At 45.1% G+C, this 24450-nt stretch overlaps 1 protein-coding gene across 1 annotated transcript in view; it reads right to left on the reverse strand.

The window, feature by feature from the left end:
• Window positions 1-24450, reverse strand: part of PPP1R13B (protein phosphatase 1 regulatory subunit 13B) — a 63859-nt gene that overhangs the window by 34161 nt on the left and 5248 nt on the right. The window contains exon 2 of the mRNA XM_045823696.1: window positions 387-534. Coding sequence (XP_045679652.1) covers window positions 387-534 — 148 coding nt within the window. The remainder of the gene's footprint in view (window positions 1-386; window positions 535-24450) is intronic.

A 24450-nucleotide genomic window follows, 5' to 3' on the forward strand; every position in this document is an offset into this window, starting at 1 on the left:
ACAGGGAAACAATGTCTCTGCCTTCGTGAGGTTATCACGGGTAAAAGAAGAGCAGATGAACAACTCAACCCGTAACTGACACAACACTGTAAGGTCTCAGGGGACAGAGATCTTGGACTTGGCCGCAGTGATATCAAGGAAGGCTTCACAGAGCCCTGGGTCTCCCTGCCCAGCTTACTTCAGATGGCTGCAGTGAGGGTCAGAGCACACGACATACCTGTTTAAGACCAGTGTCTCTAAACCCAGTCTCCATCTAGTATCATACCAGTTTTTACTTTGATCGCCCAACTCCTTATTGCCACAGGTAATGGAGAACTAGGAAAAATGTGGTACACTTGATGAACAGTTTGATGTCCTCAGTGACCTTTACAGGGTCCCACACATACCGTTTCCCCTCCACACTTCGGCTAAATGGCAACCACCTTCTCCAGGTTCTTTGCAAAATTCCACAACATCTCGACACGTTGTTTCTGGTGTTATGGGAACTTCCGTTAAAATTTGTTCATTGTTGCTCAAGAACACAGTTAATATCATCTGTAAGAGAAAAGATTAAAGCTGCAACTTAGAGTCCTTATCAGGAAGAGATTAATCTGCAAATTGAAAGTAATCCCCCACCTCCTCACAGACACTCCCACCCACCCCATCCCTGCTCCCACCAAAACGCCTACAGGATCAGTTTTGGGAAATACAGAAACTGATTCTAAAGTTTATGTAGGCCCTGGCTGGTGTGGCTCAGTGGCCTGAGCACCAGACTGTGAACCAAAGGGTCGCCAGTTCAATTCCCAGTCAGGGCACAGGCCTGGGTTGTGGGCCAGGTCCCCAGTAGGGGGCGTGCAAGAGGCAACCACATACTGATGTTTCTCTCCCTCTCTTTCTCTCCCTTCCCCTCTCTGTAAAATTTAAAAAAAAAAATCCAAATAAATAAATAAATAAATAAAGTTTATGTAGAAAAATTAAAATGTACAAAAAGTCAGCAAAGTTCCGAAAGAGAAGAGTACTGGGAGGGGACTACACTTCCTGACATTATAAAGCCTCCAAACAACACAGCGCCAGCAGCACACAGATCAATGGGACCAATCATGAAGACCGGGAACAGTAAATGGGAAACGATGGACGAAAAGACTCCACGATGAACGGTGTCTGAGCAACTAAACCACCACCTGGAGCAAAATGGACTCACACTGCACATCACATAAATATTTAAATATAAATCATAAAAATACGAAAGTTCTGAAATAAAATGAGGTAAATTCCTTTTTATAACTTTGGAGTACAGAAGCCCTTTCTAACTATGGCTCAAAACCCAGACACCATTAAAAAATTATATATTTAGGCAATTAAATAGAAGACTCTTTTACAAAGCAAAAAAAGACAAGCCGGGGGAAATATTCTCAACTCATATTACAAATAAAAGGCTGATCTCTTGGGCAACATACAAAAGACTCCTAAAATTGTTAACAAAAGACCAAAAATCCATTATTTTTAAACTTTGGCTAAGAAAATAATGTATCACAGTAAAAGAAATGCAAGTGGCCCTAAAATATAAAAATACATCACAATATATTCAAAAACATTAAAAATAGAAATTTTCCAGCATTTTTTTACCTTTAAAAAATCCTAAGAATTTGATTGATCTAAGATCTGAGGAGGTCATGTTGGAAGGGATTAAAAAAAAAAATCTCGAAAACACATAACTCTTAAAGTACTATTTAAACCAAAGATTTTCTTTTCTCAGACAGCATTATAGAGCATTGCTGTTCAATCTTTGATCAAAATCAGCGAATAAAAATCATCCCCTAACTTTTCATCTTAAAATGCTTTCCCTTAGAAGAGCCCGAAATCCCTAAGTTTTGAGACTGGACATCTCTGTATCTTTGGGTCAGATTTTACTTAGCAGAAACTGACCCCAGTTATGCGCTGCTCTGGCCAGTCTGCCCCCGCAGCAGCAGCCCCCCCTTCAGCGGCACCAGCCCCTCACGTGAAGCCAGTGAGGTCGCTCCCTCCTGAAAATGTGCGTGTTCAGAAGCTCTGCACTGCTAACAGAAGCCTTTCCCAAGACATGTTTTTCGGGAGCATGAACAAGAAATTGGTGTCTCTGCCGAGCCCTCGGAGGCTAAGGCTGTCCTGCGCACAGACTCGCTCCTGCCTGCCTCGGGGGCTCGGGTTCCCACAGCACCCTCTCCGAGGACGCCTGGCCTGCGGGAGAAACCGCAGACTCCCCCCTTCCTCGCAGCCCCCAGCCTTCAGCCCCAGTGCCTGCCCACTCTGGACCTCGGCTGTGCCCCCTCAGCTCCAGTCCTGGCCTCCCAGGCTGCTGTCCCTCTCTGCCTTCCTGTTGGCCTGTAAACTCCTCTTCACCCTTCAAAACGCAGCTCCTATGCTACCACCTTTGCCAAACCTCCCTTTGCCACCTCTCACCAGCGAGGACGGCGTTCCTTCTCTGGGACTAAGAATCTCCACGTGCGTCTTTATGACATCAGAGCATGAACACGGCCCCCTCCCTTTGCTGGGCCTCTGCCCCTTCAAGCAACCCACTTCCAAATCCCCCACCGCCCATCGCCTCATCGACATCGAACGCATGGCAGGCACACGAAAGCCTGGGCGTCTCCGTGAAGACCACACAAATATAAAGCCCCCGCCACGCCACAGCACGGAGCGGTGCCGCAATAACCTAAGTGACACGCCACCAGCCTGCTCAACAGGCAAGCATTTTTCCTTCTGTTCTTCTCAGATGCCATAAACACATTTCTATTTTATAAGAAATTAAAGTTACTTTTGCTCACTAACCTATAAGAGAAATTTATATTAAAAAAAATGGGGGGCATCTGAATATTGAAACAAACGGCCTGGAATCTGTAGAACTGGGAATGACACAGTAATTCCTAGATTCAGTGCGAACAAGTCCAGACTGAAAGGGCCTTCTTCACGCTCGAAGTCCCACCAGAATGTCAGGGACATATTTTTACTCCTGTTCACACAGTTATTTTATACTTCTGATGGCGAATGTCTTCACATGTGAGTTCACAGCCCAGCTTTCCCAGATCTTGTATTCCCCATGCCATGCCTTCTACACCCAGAAGTCAGAGGAACCACCGGCGCCCCTCTCCTGTGAGTGCGGCACTGCCATTCCCTGGGCTCGGCCCTCGCTCCCCGCCCCGGTGCCTGCTGCAGCGCCCATGGCCTGGTCTCCAGAACGAACGACCAGCTGGTGAGTGTTATGCAATCACTTGCTTCTGGAACACCAGGCTCTGGCCAGAGCCGGGTCTCACATGCCCCCTCCCTGACGGCACACAGCAGCCCTTTTCTAACACTCGGAAGGGCTCAGCGTGCACTTACTTGCTCGGGAGAGCAGAGTTCTTTATGAACCTGCTGTCAGAGTGAACAATGGCCTGACACTATTTTGGGGGTGCTTTTTGAATTAATAAGGTTTTTCGGCTCATGAATTCAGTTGTCGTGAATCAACATGACAAGGGAAGGGGAGAAGGAGAATAGCAGGGTTGTGAGTTTGAACACTGATTTTTTTGAGTTTTTTTTAATTAATTGATTTTTAGAGATAGAGAGAGGAATGGGGGGGGAATATCCACTAATTTTCCACTTATTCATACTGGGCTGGCCAAAATGTCTGTTACATTTTTTCTGTCTAATGGCTCCAGCAGTGCTCAGTGTATTTGTTAGATTGCATTGTGACAACTGTCATATCAGTGTGCATTTTTTAAAAACATACCAAAATTGGTGAATTTTGTGTAGCCATTTTAATATTGAAGATGGAAGAAGATGCGCAACGTCTTCAGCATATTGTGCTTTATTATTTCAAGAAAGGTAAAAACGCAACTGGAATATAAGAAGAGGTTGTACAGTGCATGGAGAAGGTGCTGTGACTGATCAAACGTGTCAAAAGTGGTTTGTGAAGTTTCTTGCTACTATTGACATTTTGGCCAAGTAATTCTTTGCTGTGGGGCTGTCTTACGCATGGGAAGGTGTTTAGCAGCGCCCCTGGCCTCTGCCCACTGGAAGCCAATAGCCGGGGTGGGGGGCAGGTAGCCAACATGCTCAAAATATCCAAATCAATGAAGTTATTGGTGAAAATGAAAAACACGTCTTTTATTTTACGGAAAAAACCATACAGACTTTTTGGCCAACCCAATACATTCACTGGTTGATTCTTATCCCGGACTGGGGAATCGAACTCACAATCTTGGTGTCTTGGGACAACAGTCTAGTTAACTGAACTACTCGACAAGAGCACTAACGCTGATTTTTAAAAACTAAGAAGATCCAGAAAACTTACGCAAAGATCACTAAAACATTACTTTGTAACTATTCTATAGTTTTTAGTAAACCTCTCTTCCTAATCTTAGTGAAATTCACGTCCCCCAGTCTCTGTTATTCAACCACAGCAGGAACTGCCGCTGGCTCGCTGCCGCACCGCCAGGGCCTGGAGTGCTGCCTGGCCCACAGCAGGCACTCAGTAAGCTCCCCCAATCAGATAGGAAGTTCCCTTTGACAATAGGTTGAGACATGAAGGGTAGGAGCCTGCCTTCCCATCTCCAAGGTCTCTATAGAAAAAGAGTTGATCCACATCGTAGAGAAGGCAAAAAATTTAATTCTCACTGAAAGACATGTTTATTGATTTTTCAGAGTCAGAGGATGGGGGTGTGGGTGGGGGAGAGAGAAACACTGATGCGAGAGGAACACTCATCAGTTGCCTCCCATACACACGGCAACCGAGGATCAAACCCACAACCTAGACATGTGCCCTGACCAGGAATCGAATCCCCAGTCTTCGGGTGTATGGGACAATGCTCCAACCAACTGAGCCACCTGGCCAGGGCAAAAAAAATAAAATCATTTAAAAAACAGTAGTGTATGACCTGGCTGGTGTTCTCAGTGGATTGAATGCTGGCCTTCAAACTGAAAGGTCACCGGTTTGATTCCCAGTCAGGGCACATGCCTGGGCTGTGGGCCAGGTCCCCCACCTGGGGGGGGTGTGAAAGGCGACGGATAGATGTATCTCTCACACACCGATGTTTTTCTCCCTCTCTTTCTCCCTCCCTTCTCCTTTCTCTAAAAATAAATAAATCTTTAAAAAATGTTAGTGTGAGCATCAGGTGCCTGCACACACCTATGGGACATTTGTCAGAACTCACTCAAACCCAGACATCACGGACATGCCTCGTTAAAGCCTGCCTTTCCCCACGAGGTGGTGCTGCAGGGTACTGGGGTGAGTTTTCCCCCCACTGTAAATTTTTTGGGAAAAGAATTCACTCTAGAAGAAAATAAAGAGCGAGCCCTGACTGGTATGGCTCATTTGGCTGGGTATCGTCCCACAAAGCGAAAGGTCACCAGTCTGATTCCAGGGCAGAGCACATGCCTGGGTTGAGGGTTCAGTCCCTGACCGGTCCCCAGTCGGGAAACGCACAAGAGCACCCACAAGAAAAAGGCAGTACTGACTCTGACCCCCTGCTGATCCTCATTTTGGACATAGAACACTGATTCTCAAACCGCAGGTTGTGACCTACCAGTGGGCTACAAAATCAAGTGCCTCAGGACTAGTTTTGTTTTTTAACAGAACAGAATAGAGTGATATAAAACTATTTAAAAAAAAAACAAAAAAGCAAGACCCAAATTGGGAGAAAACATAATGCACTTACACCTTTAACATACACAGAACTCTTGAGACTCAACAATAAGAAAACAAAGGACCCAGTTAAAAAAAACCCAACTCATCAAAGGAGACACACAGATGGCAAATAAGGACATGAAAAGATGCGCAACATCGTACGTCATTAGGAAACTGAAAATAAACAACGACGAGACACCACCACACGCCCTTCAGGACGACCAGAACCCCGAACACTGACACCACCACGTGCTGGTGCGGGTGCGGGGCACTGGGAACTCGCTGGTGGGGTGCAAATGGCGCAGCCACTGGAAGACAGTCCGACAGTTTCTGACAACGCTAAACACACTCTCACTGTAGGATCTAGTGATTGAAATCCTTGGTATTTACTCAAGTGAACTGAAAACTTACATACACACAAAAACGTACACACAAGTATCTGTAGCTGCTTTATTCCTAAATGTTAAAACTTGGAAGCCACTGAGACATCCTCCAGGAGGTGATGGATGCACAAAATGTCCGTGCAGACAGTGGAATTTTATTCAGTGACGCAAAGAAACGAGCTATTGAGTCAGCCAGACGGATGTGGAGGAATCTTAAATGCCTACTGCTAAGTGAAAGAAGTCTGAAAACACTGCGTACTGTGTGATTCCAGTCATACGACATCCTGGAAAAGGCAATGCCATGGAGACAAAGAAGTCAGCGGCTGCCCGAGGCTGGGCAGGGATGAGCACGGGCGCGCGGGGGATGTTCAGGGCAGGGGAACCACGCCGCCCAGTACTCCAGTGGTGAAAAGATGACAGTACTTATGTTAAGACCTACAGAACTGTACAACGTAAAGAGTGAACCTCCATGTAAACTATGGGCTTTTTTTTTTTTTTACAATTAATGTTCATCAAGTGTAACAGATGGACCACACTCATGCAAGATGTTATAATAGAGTAAACCGTGAGGCTTGATTTTTGTGTAAACCTAAAACTGCTCTAAAAAATAAAGTCTATTAATTTAAATTAAAAATAAGGCAGTCCATCACACATGGTCAGTGCTGTCTCCTGAAAGTCTGATTACATACAGGAGTGGGCAGAAGGAGGTTTACAGTTGTAATACAAACAGATAATATGATAGTTAATAGTAATACAAGCGTGCACTCCATGCTTTGCGTACTCACAACTGCAGCCCTACTGCTGCCCCACCCAGCATACCAAACACACAGAGAGGTGTGAATGTGGGTGTGTGCGAGTGTGACTGAGGCACCTGTAGAGGGGCATCCTAGTGGGCCACCCCTCTCAGGGCCTCAGGAACCCCCCGGACGCGATGCAGAAGCACTGCTCGGGGAGGAAAGCATTCCCATCCCGCTTACCACGGCTCCGTGTCAGGCACTGTGATGCGTACTCACACCCGCCGGGTTCACACCAGCTCTGTGTGCCAAACACCACCCTTCCTTCCTCTCACAGGTCAGGCAGCGGGGGCCTGGAGAAGCTAAGTCACTTCTTCAAAGTCACTGAGCTGACAAATACGAGTGCTATCAAACCTTGGTCTGACTCCAAGGCTATGAGCTGAACCGATACTTTAAACTGCTTCAAAATAAAAAAGGAAAGATAGCAAAAGTTTTAATAAATACCTTGCTACCTACAATATACTCTTCATTATTTCATAACCTCCCAAATTAACTGGTTTATCTAGTTTTTATAGCTGAAACTATCTAAAATGCAAAGTTAATCATTAGACGAGGGAACCAGAACAAAGAATCATGTTTTTCTAAATAATCAACTATAAAGATTATCTCACTAAAACTATATAAATGTTTTAATTTTTTTTCTAAACTGAGGATTTATTTATTTATTAGTTATTTATTTATTTTTGAGAGAGAGAGAGAGAGAGACAGACAGAAACATCAATTAATTGCCTCCCATTTGTGTCCTGACCAGGGATCGAACTCACAATATAGGTATGTGCCCTGACTGGGAGTCGAACCCACAACCTTTTGGTGTAGGGGATGATGCTCCAACCAACTGAGCCACCCAGTCAGGGTTAAATCTTCTTGACCTTTCAAAAATTCAACTTAGGTGTACCAACAATTCTCAAAATAAGACTTCTTCTTTCTACATTTTTTTTGTAAAATTCAAGATAATATAGTCCCCATATGCAGTTAAAAAAAATCTACTCCTTGGTACATACCTAAGAGAATTAAAACATGTCTACACAAAAACTTGAACACAAATATTTATGGAAGCATTATTTGTAATAGCCAAAAAGTGGAAACAGCACAAACTGATGAATGGATGAACACAATGTGATCTGTCTATTCAATGGAATATTACTTGGTCAAAAAAGGAATGAAGTCAATGTCACAACATGGATGAACTTCAGAAGCATCATGCTAAGTGAAAGAAGCCAGGAAGAAAGGCCACATCTTGCACAGCTCTCGTCACAGGAGCTGTCCAGAAGAGACAACCCAGAGACGGAAAGTGGGCCAGCCGATCCTGAGGCTGTGAATTACACACCAATTAAGCTGTTGTTTTTTAAATCGAGCTGTGCCAGTCATTCAACCTATATAATCATCACATCATCTCCTTGTATATGTTTTTCTTTTCTCAACTAATAAACATTTATAGTTGTACAAATCTTGTTTTATCATGTCTGTTAATACCAAAAGTTGAGTACTAATCCTTTTTCCAGCAAAAAACAAAGCTTAAAACAACAAAGATAATTAGCAAAACTGTGTCTTTAAAGAACACCTAATACAGTGATTTTCATCATTTTTCATCTCCTGGGCACACATAAACTCATTACTAAAATTTTGCAGCACATCAAAAACTATATTTTTTACCAATCTAACAAAAAATAGGTAAAATTTTGGTTCATTCACACTGGACAGCTACTGTTGTCTTGGCTGTTGTCATTTTTTTATTTGACAATTTAAGGGAAAGGAGGTTAGTGCCTCTGACTAAATAGTCAGGTATTGCATGTTTTAGAAATTCTGCAGCCCATTAATTGAAAATCACTGCCTTAATATAATCATGCGCATAGATTCACCACAGTAAATACTATGATACAAAATCAGAATGCAATTTACAAAGGAAAAGTAAGTCCAACAGCATCCCAATCTTTTTACAAATGATTCTGTCCATTTTCTCTTTCAGATTTGAGCCAGCTCTTAAAAAGCAAGATGCTACTTTGAATTTGCTTATCATACCCTAAGTTGCTGTTTTCAAAATGTCTCTCATCGTTAGAAAACTAAGCAAAACTCAAATGTGGAAAACAAAAGTCCCAGGGCCTGGAGATTACTTATGCTGTCTACAAAGGAAAAACACTTAAACAGAAGTCCCTTTAAAAAGAATCTAAATTCAGTCACTAATGACATGAACCATGATAAGACAGACTCATGAAACAAGACAGACCGCCATTGTCACAGCAGAGTGATAGGGTGGGTGAAGTGTCACCTAATTACGTGAGTCCCACAGAAGAAACTATTCAGGGTTCCCACTGTTCACCAAGAACTGTAACCAGGATCTAAAAACCATTGTGAGAAAGAACACTAAATACTAATTTACTAATCTCGGATGAAACCTATTATAAAAAAAGACTTGCCTAAGCTTTGTTGTCAACTTGAAAAAGTAAAACCTCAAAGCTTTTAAAAAGTTTTCACCATAAATAGCTTATTCCTATTCTATGCTTAGGGAAATTGCTTGTTGGCGTAAGGCACACACATACAGGGCTGTACACTTTTCCTTTTTCCAAATTCTGCTAGTGCTAACGTAGTTTAAATGTCTAAAGTCAGAGTGAAGTTTGTAACAGGACATGTTGTATCACAGGACTCTCGCGATCTGCTGGTTGTGAGCCAAACTGCTGTCTCAGCGCTCACTGTGCTCACGGAGGGGCTCTGTCCGCCCGCACCATGTCGCTGATCCCCAACAGGCCTGCGAGTGAGGTGCTAGGGTGACCTTGTCCCTGTAGACAGACTGAGGAATGCCCAAGGTCACATGACTAAGAAGTGCCAGAGTGTCTGACCCAAAAGTGTCTGACTCCAAAGCTTAAATTTCTATTCCAATAGCTCAGGAACAAAACAGTGCTTAAATTGATGATCACTTAAAACAATAAACAAGAAAAAAACACACAGCTATTCAAGTTCTTCAACTTTACATATAAAACTGTAAGAAACAATCTTTACCCAAAGTGTCAGAGAGAAGCATCAAGTCAAACTATTTTTCACAGTGGGAGAGCCTACTTTATTATACATACAATGTACATGTACTTTTGAAAAGTAAAACATTTTAAGTATGAATACAAAAGAGTAAATTAGTAAAAATTCAATATAAAATCAAAAGATGAATGTACTTAGCCTAGACTGCCTATGGGCAGAAAAAATTCCTACTAGAGAGAAGCTGAAATGAAAACTGATGCCTTCCACTCACGAATTTACCTTTTTTTGACCTGGCTGGGGTCCTGAAGCTTGGGTACACTCAGATACCAAGAGAGCCTTTGTACCATTTGCAGAATTTCAACACCATTTCTTCTGAAGAATTACATATTTCATCATTTATTAAAATAAATGGGCTGTATATGAGGTTTCCTATTATTATATGAGCATATTTTTTACCTTTCCAAACAACAGCCTCTGTTACGGAGAGTGACTGAATTTCTGCATGCTAACATTGTCAAGAGGTCACACGTTTCTGAAAGGGAAAAGAATGGGCATTTTCTCAGCACCCCCAGATAATCACACACCAACTGATTCAGTCTTCACAAGCTCAGAGACCCCAGGTGGGGCGGCTCCCAGAGGACAGCTCCCTCCCTGCCTCTCTGGGACTCACACTTGGGCAAGTGCCAGGGGTCACACGTATTTCACATGCCCATCCCTCTCGCACTGCTGACTCAACTCAGGGAGACAGCCGACACAAAATGGCTTTCATTCCACAAGTCTTTGCTAGGGCCTGCGCTGTGCCAGGCCCTGGAGAGGCGGTGCTGAGAGCAGACAGGGTTCTTGCCCTCATGGAGTTTTGTTTGATTACAGTCTGGGGAAACGGACAAAGCAGGTAGAACATACAGTATGATGGGTGGTGATGCAGAAAAACAAAGCAGGCAAAGGACCCTGGGGACAGGACACTTATTTTTAAATAAGGTACTTAGAAAGGGCCTCACTGGCCCTGGCCAGACAGCTAAGTCGGTTAGATACGCCAATGTTGCAGGTTCGATCTCCGTTCAGGGCACATACAGGAGGCAACAATGAAGGCACACACAAATAAGTGGAACAATAAGTAGATGTTTCTTTCTACACTCAATTTTAAAAAGGAAGAAAAGAAAAGGCCTCAGCCCTGGCTGGCGTGGCTCAGTGGTTGAGTGCTGGCCTATGAACAAAAGGGTCGCCAGTTCCATTCCCAGCCAGGGCTCCTGCCTGGGTTGTGGGCCAGGTCCCAACTGAATGTCTGCTAAGATTCCAAATCCACAAGCAGTCAGTTTGGCTGGAGCACCAAAATCAATCGGGGGAGAGTAGGAGACAAGAGGGAAACTACTACTTGGGCTTTTGCGCAGAGAAAGACTGGAAGCACTTGGAGGGCCCTGAGCTGAGAAGCAGCAGGAGGTAGCAATGGCTGCTCTGTGCAGAGGAGAGGGAGGGGGAGGAGCACAGACACAGAGAGGGCGCTCAGGAGACTGTCAGGAGAGTCCAAGAGGGGGGGAGTCCTGCGGGTCGTGCAGAACGGAAGCTGGGCAGACAGAGAAGCAGCTGACAGGCCCTGCTGATGGAGTGTGTGTGGACTAAAAGGGAAAGAGCCTCGCCAGGCAAGCAGGTCGGCTGCACCCGCTGATGAGGTTCCCAGAGCTGCCCCAGTTCCTGCTCCACCTGAAGATTCTGTGGTTCGGCTTTCCCTCCAGTGTCTTTCCAATAAAGTCCCCCCTTTTCTAAGAGGTTAGAAAATAAGAGTTGGTTTCTGCCACTTGCAACCAAAATGAACTCAAGTACTAACACTGTCACTTTACAACGAGAAACCTGAGGGAGAAAAGAAAGGTCCAGCAGTCATCGAGGCCCTGATGTTCCCGGGTAGCGAAGTTCAGACGTGAAGAGTCCGCCTGTGTTGTGATGGAAGGCTGTGCCTGTTCCATCACAACACACTGCCTCCCAGGCCTGGAGAGCTTACAATGGAAACAAGACCCAAAGGGGGCAAGGGCAGGCAGTACAAGTCAGCAAGAACAGCAGCTTTAGTCCAGCAATTCCACAGGAGGCATGAGAAGCGGGAACTGTCCTCCCTTCCCTGCACTGCGTGGAGTCAAGAGCCTCCGCAACTCTGTTCTGCAAACACAGGGCACTCCCCGTTCCGTGCCCACTTGAAAGCTCTGGCTGTTCTCATCCAGAAAAGGAGAGGAAATGGGGCTCAGACTGGCAGATCACCTTCCCCCTGGTCTTGTCTCGCTACAGGGCCAGAAAGTTCTCTTTCCCCACTGGTCTCAAAAATGCTTAATGTATTATTGTTGGCTCAGCACTCAGGAGGTTCTCATTAAGATCTATATTTTATTTATGTATTTATAGAGAGACGGGGAGGGAGGGAGAAAGAGAGGGATGGAAACACCAATGTGTGGCTGCCTCTTGTGTGCCCCCTACTGGGGACCTGGCCCACAACCCAGGCAAGTGCCCTGACTGGGAATTGAACCAGTGGCCTGTTGGTTTGCAGACTGCTCCTCAATCCACTGAGCCCCACCAGTCAGGGCAAGATCCATATTTTGACACAAAAATAAAATACTGTGTTCCCTAAGGTAACATTTATACTAGTCCTATTAATACCATCAAATTAATAGTCACTAAAGTTGTTTGAAGAAAAAGATAAAAAAATTTTTTGATAATTTGAGTAACTTTAGAGTAAATTTGAGCTTCTTAAATCTTAGAGTAGATTAAGCTTCTTAACCCTTTTGTTAAGTATTCAACTCAATGAAATGTGAGAGTTTCAAATCAAGGCTATCACAAAGATCAGCCATCAAATCTCAGAGCCAAACGGAACCTAATCTAATCACCCTCTTTCCCCATTTTACAGATGAGGAAGCAGAAGCCCAGAGGAGGAAATAATCTGTCAAGGTTAATAAATCTGTTTAGTAACAAAACCAAGACAGAAATCAGGTCTCTTGATTCTCAGCCTGGCAGGCTGCTTCCCTCTCAGCAGTTTATTTAGTTACACTGTTTACTTAATATTAAATGAGAAGGTCTGTAAAATGTCTAGCAAGGAATCTGATACACAGCATGCTCTCAAATCTAATTTCCTTTCTCTCTTATTCATTTAAATACCTGACAACAATTTTGGGCACTGGGAAAGTTAGGAAAAACCCCAGGACTGTTAAAATTATAGAAATGAACTGAAATTAAGTCACAAAAGAGAACCATGAGGTCTCAGCTTGGGTAGCTCAGTTGGTTAGAGCGTCATCCCAATGCACCAAGGTTGCAGGTTTGATCCCCAGTTGGGGCACATACAAGAATCAACCAATGAGTGCATCAATAAGTAGAATAACAAACTGATCTCCATCTCTCTCTCCTCCACCCCCAAAATCAATTCTGAAAAAAGAGAGAGAGCCCTGGCTGATGTGGCTCAGTGGATTGAGCACCGGACTGCGAAACAAAAGGCTGCTGGTTGGTTTCCGGTCACAGCAACTGTCCGGGTTGTGGGCCAACTCCCTGGTGGGGTGGGGGGGGGGGTTGCATGAGAGGCAACCACACACTGATATTTCTCTCCCTTTCTTTCTCCCCCCTTCCCCTTCTCTAGAAGGAAAGAAATAAAATCTTCAAAAAAAAAACAAATAAAAATAAAAACAGAACCATCAAACAAAATTGACACAGGAACATGTAATCAAGTGCAAATTATAAATGGTGGCTGATCATAAAATAGACCTGTATTATACTTTGAAAATATTCTACAAGGGCTCCATAAATATCAATCAGACCCTGGAAAATGTAAGCTAAGTGACATCATTTTGTTAATAATAAATCAGTGCAAGGCATTCAATTGGGATATAGGAATTGGGGTGACTATATAATTAAGAACAAACACGGACACTTGGAGTGAAAAAGGAGCTTTGTGATAAGACTGTCAGGACAACAGGTGAAAATCAAGACTTCCCTTGCATACCCAATATAAATCATGCCTATGGAAAATTACACCATTTCATCCAAAAGAAAACACTCTCCAAGATGAGTACACAAAGCAACAAATATTTTAAAAATCAGGTCTAAAGAGAAAACAAAAGCCACAGAATAGATTTTTTCATGAAGATTCATCACGCCTATCTACTTTACCAGCAGATGAAAGGTAAGCCCTGTAAGATAACCCATCAATACACTGCCCCCCCCCCACACACACAATTTTTCCCAATCCTTTATCCAACAGGAACAAAGGAAAGAACCAGTGAGGGTATGCAAGTGGAAAAGGAAGGCACATCATCCCCAGTGTACAGAGGCAGAAGCAGCGTCAAGAGAGGCCTGATACCTTGCTCAACATCTAAACCTAAACTCAGGGATGACTCCAAAGCCTACTAACCATGTTGCCCGAGAGAGTCTCAGGTCTCTTTCAGGACAGGCATCAGGCATCACAATTTGGGGGGCCACCTCTCTCTCTCCCTTCAAGGTGAGGTGGACAATGTTTTTATTCTCAAAAGAGAATGAAAGGAGGCGATAGAGAGGTGTTTACAGGTGCTGGGTGCACCTGACCCATCTGCAGGCCTTGTCTCTTTCACCCAAGGCCAGCCAAAGTCCATGGAAATAAGGACTCAGATCCCCAGATCTGGGCTCCACCAGACAACCAAGATCCTACATCCGAGCAATCAAATGACCTTAGAAATTCAAACTGCAGGGCCCAACTCGCCCACCAAGGGTTCTGCAGTCCAGCAGGGACAGTGATGGTGTCCATGTACCGCCTCCCTCTGTGCCGGACCTCATGCTGAGCATCTGTCCCCACGCGTTCTACTGTTCAGTCCTGCCGGAAATCCAGTGGAGGGTCTTTGGCTTTTTAAAACTATTTCCTTCATTATTTTGGGGATGGCAAATCAAAATACATATCTATTTTTTAACAGAGCCTAATGTAACAATAAAGAAAATTAAAAATAGTCCCCCTAATGATCCACACTTTAAACAGCTGGTATACGAAGTCTGTCCAGAAAAAGCCCAGCCATTGCTAATACGATGAGAACAGTCTGCAGGACGTGGATGTAACCTGGCAGCCAAGGGGAGTGGACTGGAATGCTCGTGCGTGAACAATGATGCCTTCACTGCACTCGTCAGTGGGGCCGGTAGACGCCATTGAGTGAGCATGCGTGCTGTGTGGCCGTCGCATTCAAAGTGACTGAGTGAGCAGAGCAACGAGCCCACGTCAACTCTTGTGCTTTAAACTTCAACATTCCTCCGCAGAAACTATCTGGGTGATTCAGAAGGCTTTCAGAGACGATGCAGTGAGTGTGGCGCAAACACAAGCGTGTGGCACAAACGCACCAAAGACGGTCCAGAATCTGTTGAGAGTGACCCACGCTCTGGAAGGCCTGCAGCAAGCAGAGCACCTGAGACTGCTGAGCGTGTGCGGGCTGCAGCCAACAGAGATCGGCGACTGACAGTGTGAGGACTGGGAGCGGAGCTCCAGGTTCCAGAAGCTACTGCGTCCGAGATTCTGACGCAGGATCCTGGCATGAAATGTTTTGTGGCAAAATTCGTCCCGTGGCGTCTGCTACCAGAGCAGAAGGAACATCGTGCTGCAGTTGCCAATGACTTGATTCAGACGGCTGCCAATGACCTGGATTTCCTCAAGAAGGTCATGACTGGAGATGAACCGTGGGTCTGCGGCTCGTAAGACCAGGACAGGGAGGCCCAGTCGTCCCCACGGAAGCCGCCTGGTTTTCCACACCCGAAGAAGGTGCGGCAAAGTCGCAGCAAGGCCAAGACCATGTTAACTGTGTTTTTTGGTTGGGAAGGTGTTGTCCATCAAGAGTCTGCTCACCCCTCCAGACCCAATGATTAACGAGGAGCATGACCTGTGTTCTTCGTCAGCTGAGAGATGCAATACGATGAAAACGGCTGCAGCTGTGGGCAACTGGTGATTGGCAGCTTCACCACAACAACACGCTCATTCCTGTATCACATCTCGTGCAGAGTTTTTTGGTGAAACACCAAGTCACCCAGGTGACCCAGCCCTACTACAGCCCAGATTTGGTGCCCTGCAACTTCTGGCTTTTCCCAAAACTAAAATCACCTTTGAAAGGAAAGAGATTTCAGACTGTCAAGGAGACTCAGGAAAATAAGACTGGGCAGCTGATGATGATTCCAACGAAGGATTTTACAAAGTGTTTTGTATAATGGAAGAGACACTGGGAGAACTGTGTGAGGTCCCAAAGTGCCTACTTTGAAGAGGACTGAGACCTCATTGTCCTGTGTACAAGGTTTCTTGTATTTTCTTCAGTAAATGTCTTTTTTTCATAGTATATGGCTAGATACTTTCTGGACAGACCAGAAAGTAACCTTTCAGACTTTTATCTGCACCACAAACTCTTATCTTCTTATAATGAGACCACATTAAGTAGAATGTTTTTTCAGCCAACACTGTATTTTGGACACTTTTCCATGAGAACACACAGTTCTACTTCACTATTTTTAAGCTATATAATATTTTCCTATATGGCCACACCATAATTCATTCAGAGACGGGCATTGTTACTTTCATTTTAAAGAGGAGGAGATAAGCTCCAACAGGTTATGTAACTTGTCTAAGGTCACACAGCTAGTAAGTGACAGGGCCCAGGCTGGCTCCAGGCTTCCTGACTCCGAAGTCTGAGGTCTCATCTCAAACACTCCTGTCCCACCATGCACTTATTTTGCATGTTTCCATCAACTAGCTTATGAAATCCTTGAAGACAGCAATTACAGTGTTTTCAGTCTCCAGTGCCTGGCACTGTTTTGGCGCATTGTAAAAGTTAGCAAACAGTTGTTGTGCAGATACTTACTGAATGCCACCTTTTCTGTTCTACACTGATCTTCCCTACAACGCCATTCACAGTCTCCATGATGCATGTTGTGGGGGCACAAACACATCTGCTGCAACTAGAAGTCCAACACAGTGAGTGCACAGAGCTGCCTCCCACTGCAAGCCTCCCACTTGGCTTCTCTCCACCTCGGAGCTCTGCAATGAAACTCGGAGCCCGTCCGCTTCCCCACGAGCTTCCCTGACGGAGGGCTGGGGCGTGGAGGTCCCCCTATTCAGTTCCAACACAACATTGTGAGAAGTCAGCACCAGCCCCGGCCAGGTAGGTCAGCTGGGTGGGGCACCGTGCCAATATGCCACAGTTGTGGGTTTGATCCTCAGTCAGGGCACATAAAAGAACCAACCAACCAGTGTATAAATAAGTGGAAGAGATCAATAAATCAATGTTTGTTTCTTTCTCTTTCTCCCTCTCTTCCCCTTCTCTCTCTCTTTCTCAAAAAAAAAAAAAAAAAAAGTTAGCACTAGGAAGGATCTTAATTATTTGGCCCCCTCCTCACTTTGTAGTAATAGAGATTGCAAATCATCTTTTTATGAGGAACAACTAAGCCTTCCACCCACAAGAAAACAAAAATTCCAAAACAAACTTTTGTTTGTCTGGCAGTTAAACACAGACTGTGCTGAGTACTATTTGGGGAGGGGGCAGGACACGAAGGCAGGGAGAGTCTGCACACAGCCCACAAGACAGGCCCCATCTCCGCCCCTCCGGACCTGGAGCTGAGAGGAGACGCCAGGGGACTATGGTGAGAAGCTGTGAAGTGCCACGAGGTCCCACGGACAGCTGCCCAGCCCTGAGGCCAGCGTCGGGGAAGACTTGCCACAGGAAACAATGCATAGGCCGAGACAGGCTGAGGCCAAAGGGGACAGCCATGGGGGGAATGGAAGACTGCCTGGGAGCCGAGGGTGGGCAGATTAGGCTGGGCAGATTAGGCTGGGCAGCTGGGTGGGGTCGCCAATCAATGACAGATGAAAACAGCCATGATTAAATACTGACCCCAATTAGGCACTGCTTTCTTCTGTGCCAGAAACTTGATGTTTAAACAACACACCATGACCTGGTTATGTTTCCAGGCATGCTCCCCTCTAGAAGGCAATGGACCTCCTCTTAAATGCTTGTCCCTTGATAAACAGGGATCTTTTTATATTTTGTTTTTATTTGTGATGCTTTTCTACTCTACAAATACCACCAGAAGGTGGAAATCTCAAAATAGCCCACTTGTGTCACAATACACTGATGGAGAAAAGACTGGGTAGTCTGTGGGTAGACTACCCACAGAAGGGCCGGTGGAATATTTGAGAGTCATTGAATTATAACAGCACTAGTAATTAAATGTTGACAAAATCATTCTTTCAAATATTTCCTAATTTTAATTATAATCCTAAATCCTTTAATTATTAATTACACTACTTCTGTGGTGGTTAAACAGCCTCAATGTTGCAGCAAACAAGAAAATTAATTACCCAAAGACATCCATTATAAAGGATCCTCACAAAATTACAATTTAACATTTTTTTCTTAACCTGTGAAAACTTGTTCAATGCATATCTGAAATTAAGCAGTCTCCAAAGCAAGAATGTCTTTAAAATGTATCACTGACACAAAGTCATCTAACATTTTGGAAGAGGAAATGTTTGGGGGATAATGACACATATCTACAGCATTTGCTATATGTCAGCAACTGCTGTAGGTTCTTTACAGTATGACAGAGCTGCTGGCCACACAGGGCTACTGAGAACGTAAGGGTGGCTAGTTCAAAGTGAAATGTGTTCTGTGTATAAAACATGTTCTCGAATTTGAAAGCCTTAGTATGAAAAAATGTTAAAATAGCTCATTAATAATGTTTTAATATTATCTACTTGTTTAAATCATACTTTGGGGATAGCGAGTGAAATAAAATATATTATTAAAACTAATTTCACTTCTTTTTCACTTTTTATGTGGCTCACATTATGTTTCTCTTGGACAGAGCTCATCTAAATTGTATCCAGTTTGGGGAGGACTGGCGGGGGGAGGGGCAGGGATGGGAGTAAAAGACAGAAAACTGTACTGAAACAACAATCAAAATTTAAAAAACGGAAAAAAATGTATCCAGCTGCTGTCTACATTATTGATATTGTTTACTCTCTTGCGACTCACTCAGTCATCACGAACTTCACCGCCCTGCGTGTAGTCTGTAATTGCCATCTCTTCGGTGTTGACTGAGGTCAGGCTGTCCACCCTCAGACCTCAGACCCAAACTCAGGCTGTGCTTAAAGCTGTGTTTTTCTGTGGTTTCCAGCAGTCTGTCTGCCCACAGCGACACCCTTCTAGCAATTTCAGATGCAGAGTCTAAAGATTTAGAAGCTAAGTAAATTAGAACTGTGCGACATGCAAGAGTAAAAGGTTAAGCGAGGGCTAAAGAGGTTCTTCTACAAACTGGCTTCAATGTCAGCGTCTCTGACAACATCCTGACTGCTCAGGCACCCTGCTCTGCCTTGACTGCCCCGACAGACTCCTCCTCGACTCCAGACACCGGGCGTCAACTTTAACCTAGACTGCAGCACTCCGCAACTCAGCGGAGTTAAAACCCTTCAACAGGAGTTTCCCTTGGAGAAGGTGAAAACGTTCTGGAGATGGATGGTGGTGATGATTGCGGAACAACATCAACGTTCTTGATGTCACAGAACTCTATGCTTAAAAGTAGTTCAAACGGGCGGTCGCTGGTGTGGCTCAGTGGACTGAGTGCCGGCCTGCACACCGAAAGGTCACTGGTTTGAGTCAGGACTCAAGTCTGGGTTGCAGGCCAGGTCCCCGGTTGGCCGATGCATGTTTCTCTTCACACATCCATGTTTCTCTCCCTCTTTCTCCCTATCTTCCCCCCTCTCTAAAAATAAATACATAAAAATAATTATGAATAAAATTGTTTATAAAAATACTTAAAATGGTAAATTTCATGTTGTTTATATTTTACCACAATGTAAAAAACAGCCTTCGACAGTCTCACATCTCTCTCAGGACCAGCCATGCCCTCAGGACCTGACCTCGGCCTGCCTTTCTCACCCCCCCCCCCTTGCTTCACCGGGCCTCACGTTCCAGCACCTTCCCGCAGCAACCAGACCTCGATGCCCTGCGCATGTTAAACTCTGCACCTCAAAACCCTTCCCTATCATGTCCACCCCCTTTCCTCACCCCTCTGAACTCCAGTGTCACCTCCTCGGTGAAAAGTCCCCTGACATCCCAAGCAGACTCCTGGCTCCACTGAGCCCCAACTATGCCTTGCCACTCAGGCAACCCTTATCTTCCAGAATGGCATTTTTTGTTCACATGCTTGTTCCCTACTGTGAGCTCACGGAGAGCAGGGACTGTGCCCAGCCCCAGCACACACGCAGCACGTAAGTGATGCGCCCTGAATGCACACAGAGGCCACTCAGTAAGCAAGTACCTGCTGGGGACCTGCCTAAGCACTGGGCACGCCGCCGCGGGAAGAGCAAACTAAGCCCTGTTTCCACGGCGCTTCTACCAATAAGTGCCAGCTGCACGCAGGTACCATGGAGAGAAATGAAGCACAGTGAGGGGAGGGGCACTTTGTACAAAGTCACCTGGAGAGGGTCCTCTAGTTAGAGACCAGAAAGAGGAGAGTGAGTTTTTCAGCTGAAGGGTACCACAGTGAGTGATTCTGTAAGTGACGAACCACTTCTGGTTCTGAGCTGTGGTCTGCACAACAGAAGGTACTAGAAAGAGAAGGTAAACCCTTCATTTCTAAGACTAGAAAGCCATTCCCTTTCCATCCCATCCACTCGACAGATGCGCAACCCCAGCAGGCTCTCCAGCATGAAGGACGAACACGTGCCCTGGGTGGGTAAGGTGCACGCGCAGCCTGTCCACCTGCACCCCGTCCACCATGAAGCCTCACGGCTGCTGGACAAAGCTCGAGAACTGTGAACATTTACTGAGTCCTTGCTCATTCTGTGTCTCCACAGAATACTCTAAGTACTCGACGACCCTCACAACACCCTTCAGAAATACACCGTTATTAAACCCCTTTTAGATAGGAAAATGAGGTACAGAGAGGTTAATTTTTCCAAGGTCATAGAACTACTAAGTGTTGTAAAGCTAGACTGTGAAACCAAGCAATTTTGGCCCCAGAGCCTGAGCTGATAACCACTGTGTTACACCATTTCATATTTCTACATCCTATCAGAAAATACTCTTTATTCCTACTGTAGGGTTTTTCTCCTGTTAATCCTGAAATTGTCTCATTTTATTTAATCTGTCTTCACATTTTGACCAAACTTCCCTTCTCATTTCTAGTTCTATCACAAAAATCTGTCTATACCCATGTTTATAGCACTTGTGAGGTTAACTATTATTTACCGACATCACCTCCAAGACAGCCATTAGAGAGAAATAAAAACATGCAATAGAGCAAAAAGCAGAACACAAATGATCAACACACAGACACAGACTACACAGCTATAAACTGTGCACACAGGGGTGAGCAAAGATATGAGTGACATTCTTTTGAGTTAAGCTATTGTAACAATCATAACCTGCATGTCTTTTTCCGTACGAACAACTGCGAACCTGCTTCTGCCCACCCCTGACTAACTGTGCCGGTGCTGGGAGCGCAGGGTTGGGGGAGACCCAGGGCAGCCGCTGCCCGGGGAAGCTTGGCCCAGTGGGGGGTCAGGGTGGGGCTGAGAGGCCAGCTGACAAGCGCGAAGGATGGCGAGTGTGGTGTGCCGCAGATGCCAGGCAGCAACCTGAAATGCCAAACACACTGGAAACCACTTAGCACACAGCAAATGATTTTTTTACTTGCTATATATTGACATAAAGATTTAAGATTAAGATTTAAGAGTAGCTCTGGCTGGGGTGGCTCAGTGGATTGAGTGCCAGCCTGAGAACCAAAGGGTCGCCAGTTCCATTCTCGGTCAGGGCACGTGCCTGGGTTGTGGGCCGAGAGGCAACCCATCGACGTTTCTCTCCCTCTCGTTCTCCCTTCCACTCTCTCTAAAAATAAAAAGATAAAATCTTTTTAAGAAGAAAAGATTTCATGTCTTTGTGGATCTAGCAGGCACCCAGGCTCAACACAACCTAATAAAACTTGCTCTTCCCCACAGAGCCCTCTAAGCCTACTCCTCCTCAAGTGTTCTCTATCTTAAAGGAAAAACAAGCCTGGCTGCTGAAGCAATAAACTTGTTATCCTCAACTCCAGCCACTGTACTTCCTTCCTCTCTACCACAAACACGTGTACAAGTGGGTGCACATGCTCACACGTACACACACATGCAAGCAAGCACACTGACGTGCATGCACACTCACTGCATCAGGTCTGTGTCACCTCCTTCTGACCGGATCTCTCTCTGCTCCTGGAGGTCAGGTCACGCCTGCTCCAGCTGGTCTCCTCACTGCTTGTCCCGCTTCCTTTCCATCCCTACTCCACACTTTCTCCTCCCCTGGGGCCAGGATTCTCTCTCACACAAGCCTGGCTGTATCACTCCACTTTTTAAGAACGTTTGGTGGTTTCTGATCACCCACAGGTCACCATAGGATCAGGTGAGAACCCTATTACCGCGCGCACACAGCTCTTCAGAACTGGGTCCGACACTACCTTCCATAACACATCTTCTTCATACAACAAATCGCTGACCACCACCTACGTGCTGGTCACTGGGACAGGCACAGGTGGTAAACAGCAACTAAAGAGAGGCAGCTCCTGGCCTCAAAAAAATTACAGTTAGGACGAGAACCAGACACTGATCAGTCACACAAGCCCGTGTTTAAGACGGCAACTATGCCAAGTACTGCAAAGACACACCAGGCAAATATTCTGAAAGCAGACAGTGGTGACATACACAACCTTGATCCTACTCGAGAAACGGCTGAATTATACACAGTTAAAAGGTGCATTTTATGGTATGTGAGGTTTTTTTAAAAGACGCACCAGGTTCAATGCCTCTATTGGTGGGTTTGGCCAAGGGAAAGATCATGAAAGCCTTCCAGAGGAAACGAAACTCCGTACAAATAACTAACACTTACTGAGCACTTACTACACAACAGTCACCTTTCCCTGTAATAATTCACCTGAACATCCTAACCCCCCCCCCCATAAGGTTACCATTACTACCCTCAGCTTGGAGACAAGGAACTGAGGGGTCGAGTCACTTGACCCGCAGTCACAGAGCCAATAAACGGTGATGCCAGAATCCACACGTACGCCAAGTGACTCTTTCGTGCTGCAGCGAAATCACCTAGGCATGCCTGCTACTCACTCCTGCTTGCAATACAGTAAGTAAACAGCAGTGTTTCATTCCTGCCCGTGAAAAATGTCCCTCCACACCCTTTGTCTTTACCACAGCCCATAAGGCCCTGCCAGAGCCGAGCCGACACCCCCTTTTCTGACCGAATCTCCTCCGGGACCCCCTGACATACTCAGTCGGCTCGGTCACACAGGCCTCCTGCATTTCTCCAGTGAGCTTGGTGTGCTCTGGCCACAGGGCCTTTGCATTTGCTTGAGTGTCAGTTACAGTCACAACGTAGCTGTAAATCATGATTCTGCCCAAACGTCGGTTAGTGTGTGCTCCAGATACACTAACAAGCCACTAGCAAGATTCTGTACTGAAATGTACGCTTCACTTACTAATTTTCATCAAAACTACCTCATTTTACCAGTCTTTTATTGTTCTGCATGAAATCACAATGCAAAGGTTTTCATTTTACAAAATCCAGTAACAGCAGGTTTTGCTCACCAATTATTGACTAGTATGAACAACAGTCAGACAGCTATCTTTGCAGCGAATACTGGGTTGGCCAAAAAGTCCATACAGTTTTTTCCGCAAAATAAAAAACACCTTTTTCATTTCCACCAATTACTTTATTGACCTGGATGTTTTGAGTATGTTAGGTATCTCCTGCTATTGGCTTCCAGTGGGCAGAGGCCAGGGGTCCTGCCAAGCACCTTCCCATGCGTAAGACAGCCCCACGGCAAGGGATTACTTGGCCAAAATGTCAAAAGTACCCAGAAACTTCACACATCACTTCTAACACATCCAGTCAGTCATAGCACCTTCTCCACACACGGCACAAATCTTTTTTTGCATTTCAGTTGCGTTTTTACCTATCTTTCTTGAAATAACAAAGCATAATACGCCAACAATGTTGCATACCTTCTTCCACCTTCAATATTAAAATGACTGCACAAAAATTCACCGAGTCTGTTAAGTTTTTTTCAATGCATGCTGATCTGACAGCTGTCACAATACAATCTAACAAAACTGTTTCAAATGAAGTTAAAGACAACTAAGCGCTACTAAAGCCCTCATCTAAAACAACTAAATGAACTGTTTGGCCAACCCAATAAAACAAACAATCAAGGCAAGGAAGTGTTCCAGCAGAACATGACCACCCCTTTCCCTCCTGGAGCCCTCATCTGTGAGAGAGCTGTGGCAGCAGCACTTCAAGGTGCCAATCCCACCGAACTTTCATCGAGAAACTACTGCCCGTCCGTGCAGACACACGCATGCTTATGCCCAGTCATATAACTGCAACATAATAACCTGACGATATTTCTAGTTCCTATCTTCCTAAAAATCCTAAGTAACTCTTAAGCACATATACGGGCATACACTATTCAAAGTAGGATGCTGAAGAGGAAAAATATAGTCAACACATTTACATTTAAAATAGTTCTCCCTCAAAATGGTGAAAACTCACTTTTTATGAAAATGATTCACCTTCGGATTCTTTTGAAGAGTAAGCATCACGTGAGCTGAGTGTAAGGGGGGAAATGCAGCCAAACTCACTTTACCAGCACTGCGAGCGAGCAAACTCCCTTCAGCGATGGGCACACG

The sequence above is a fragment of the Phyllostomus hastatus genome, unplaced genomic scaffold (genome assembly GCF_019186645.2).
Source record: "Phyllostomus hastatus isolate PE091 unplaced genomic scaffold, TTU_PhHast_1.1 phas_scaffold_501, whole genome shotgun sequence".
Classification (NCBI taxonomy): domain Eukaryota; kingdom Metazoa; phylum Chordata; class Mammalia; order Chiroptera; family Phyllostomidae; genus Phyllostomus; species Phyllostomus hastatus.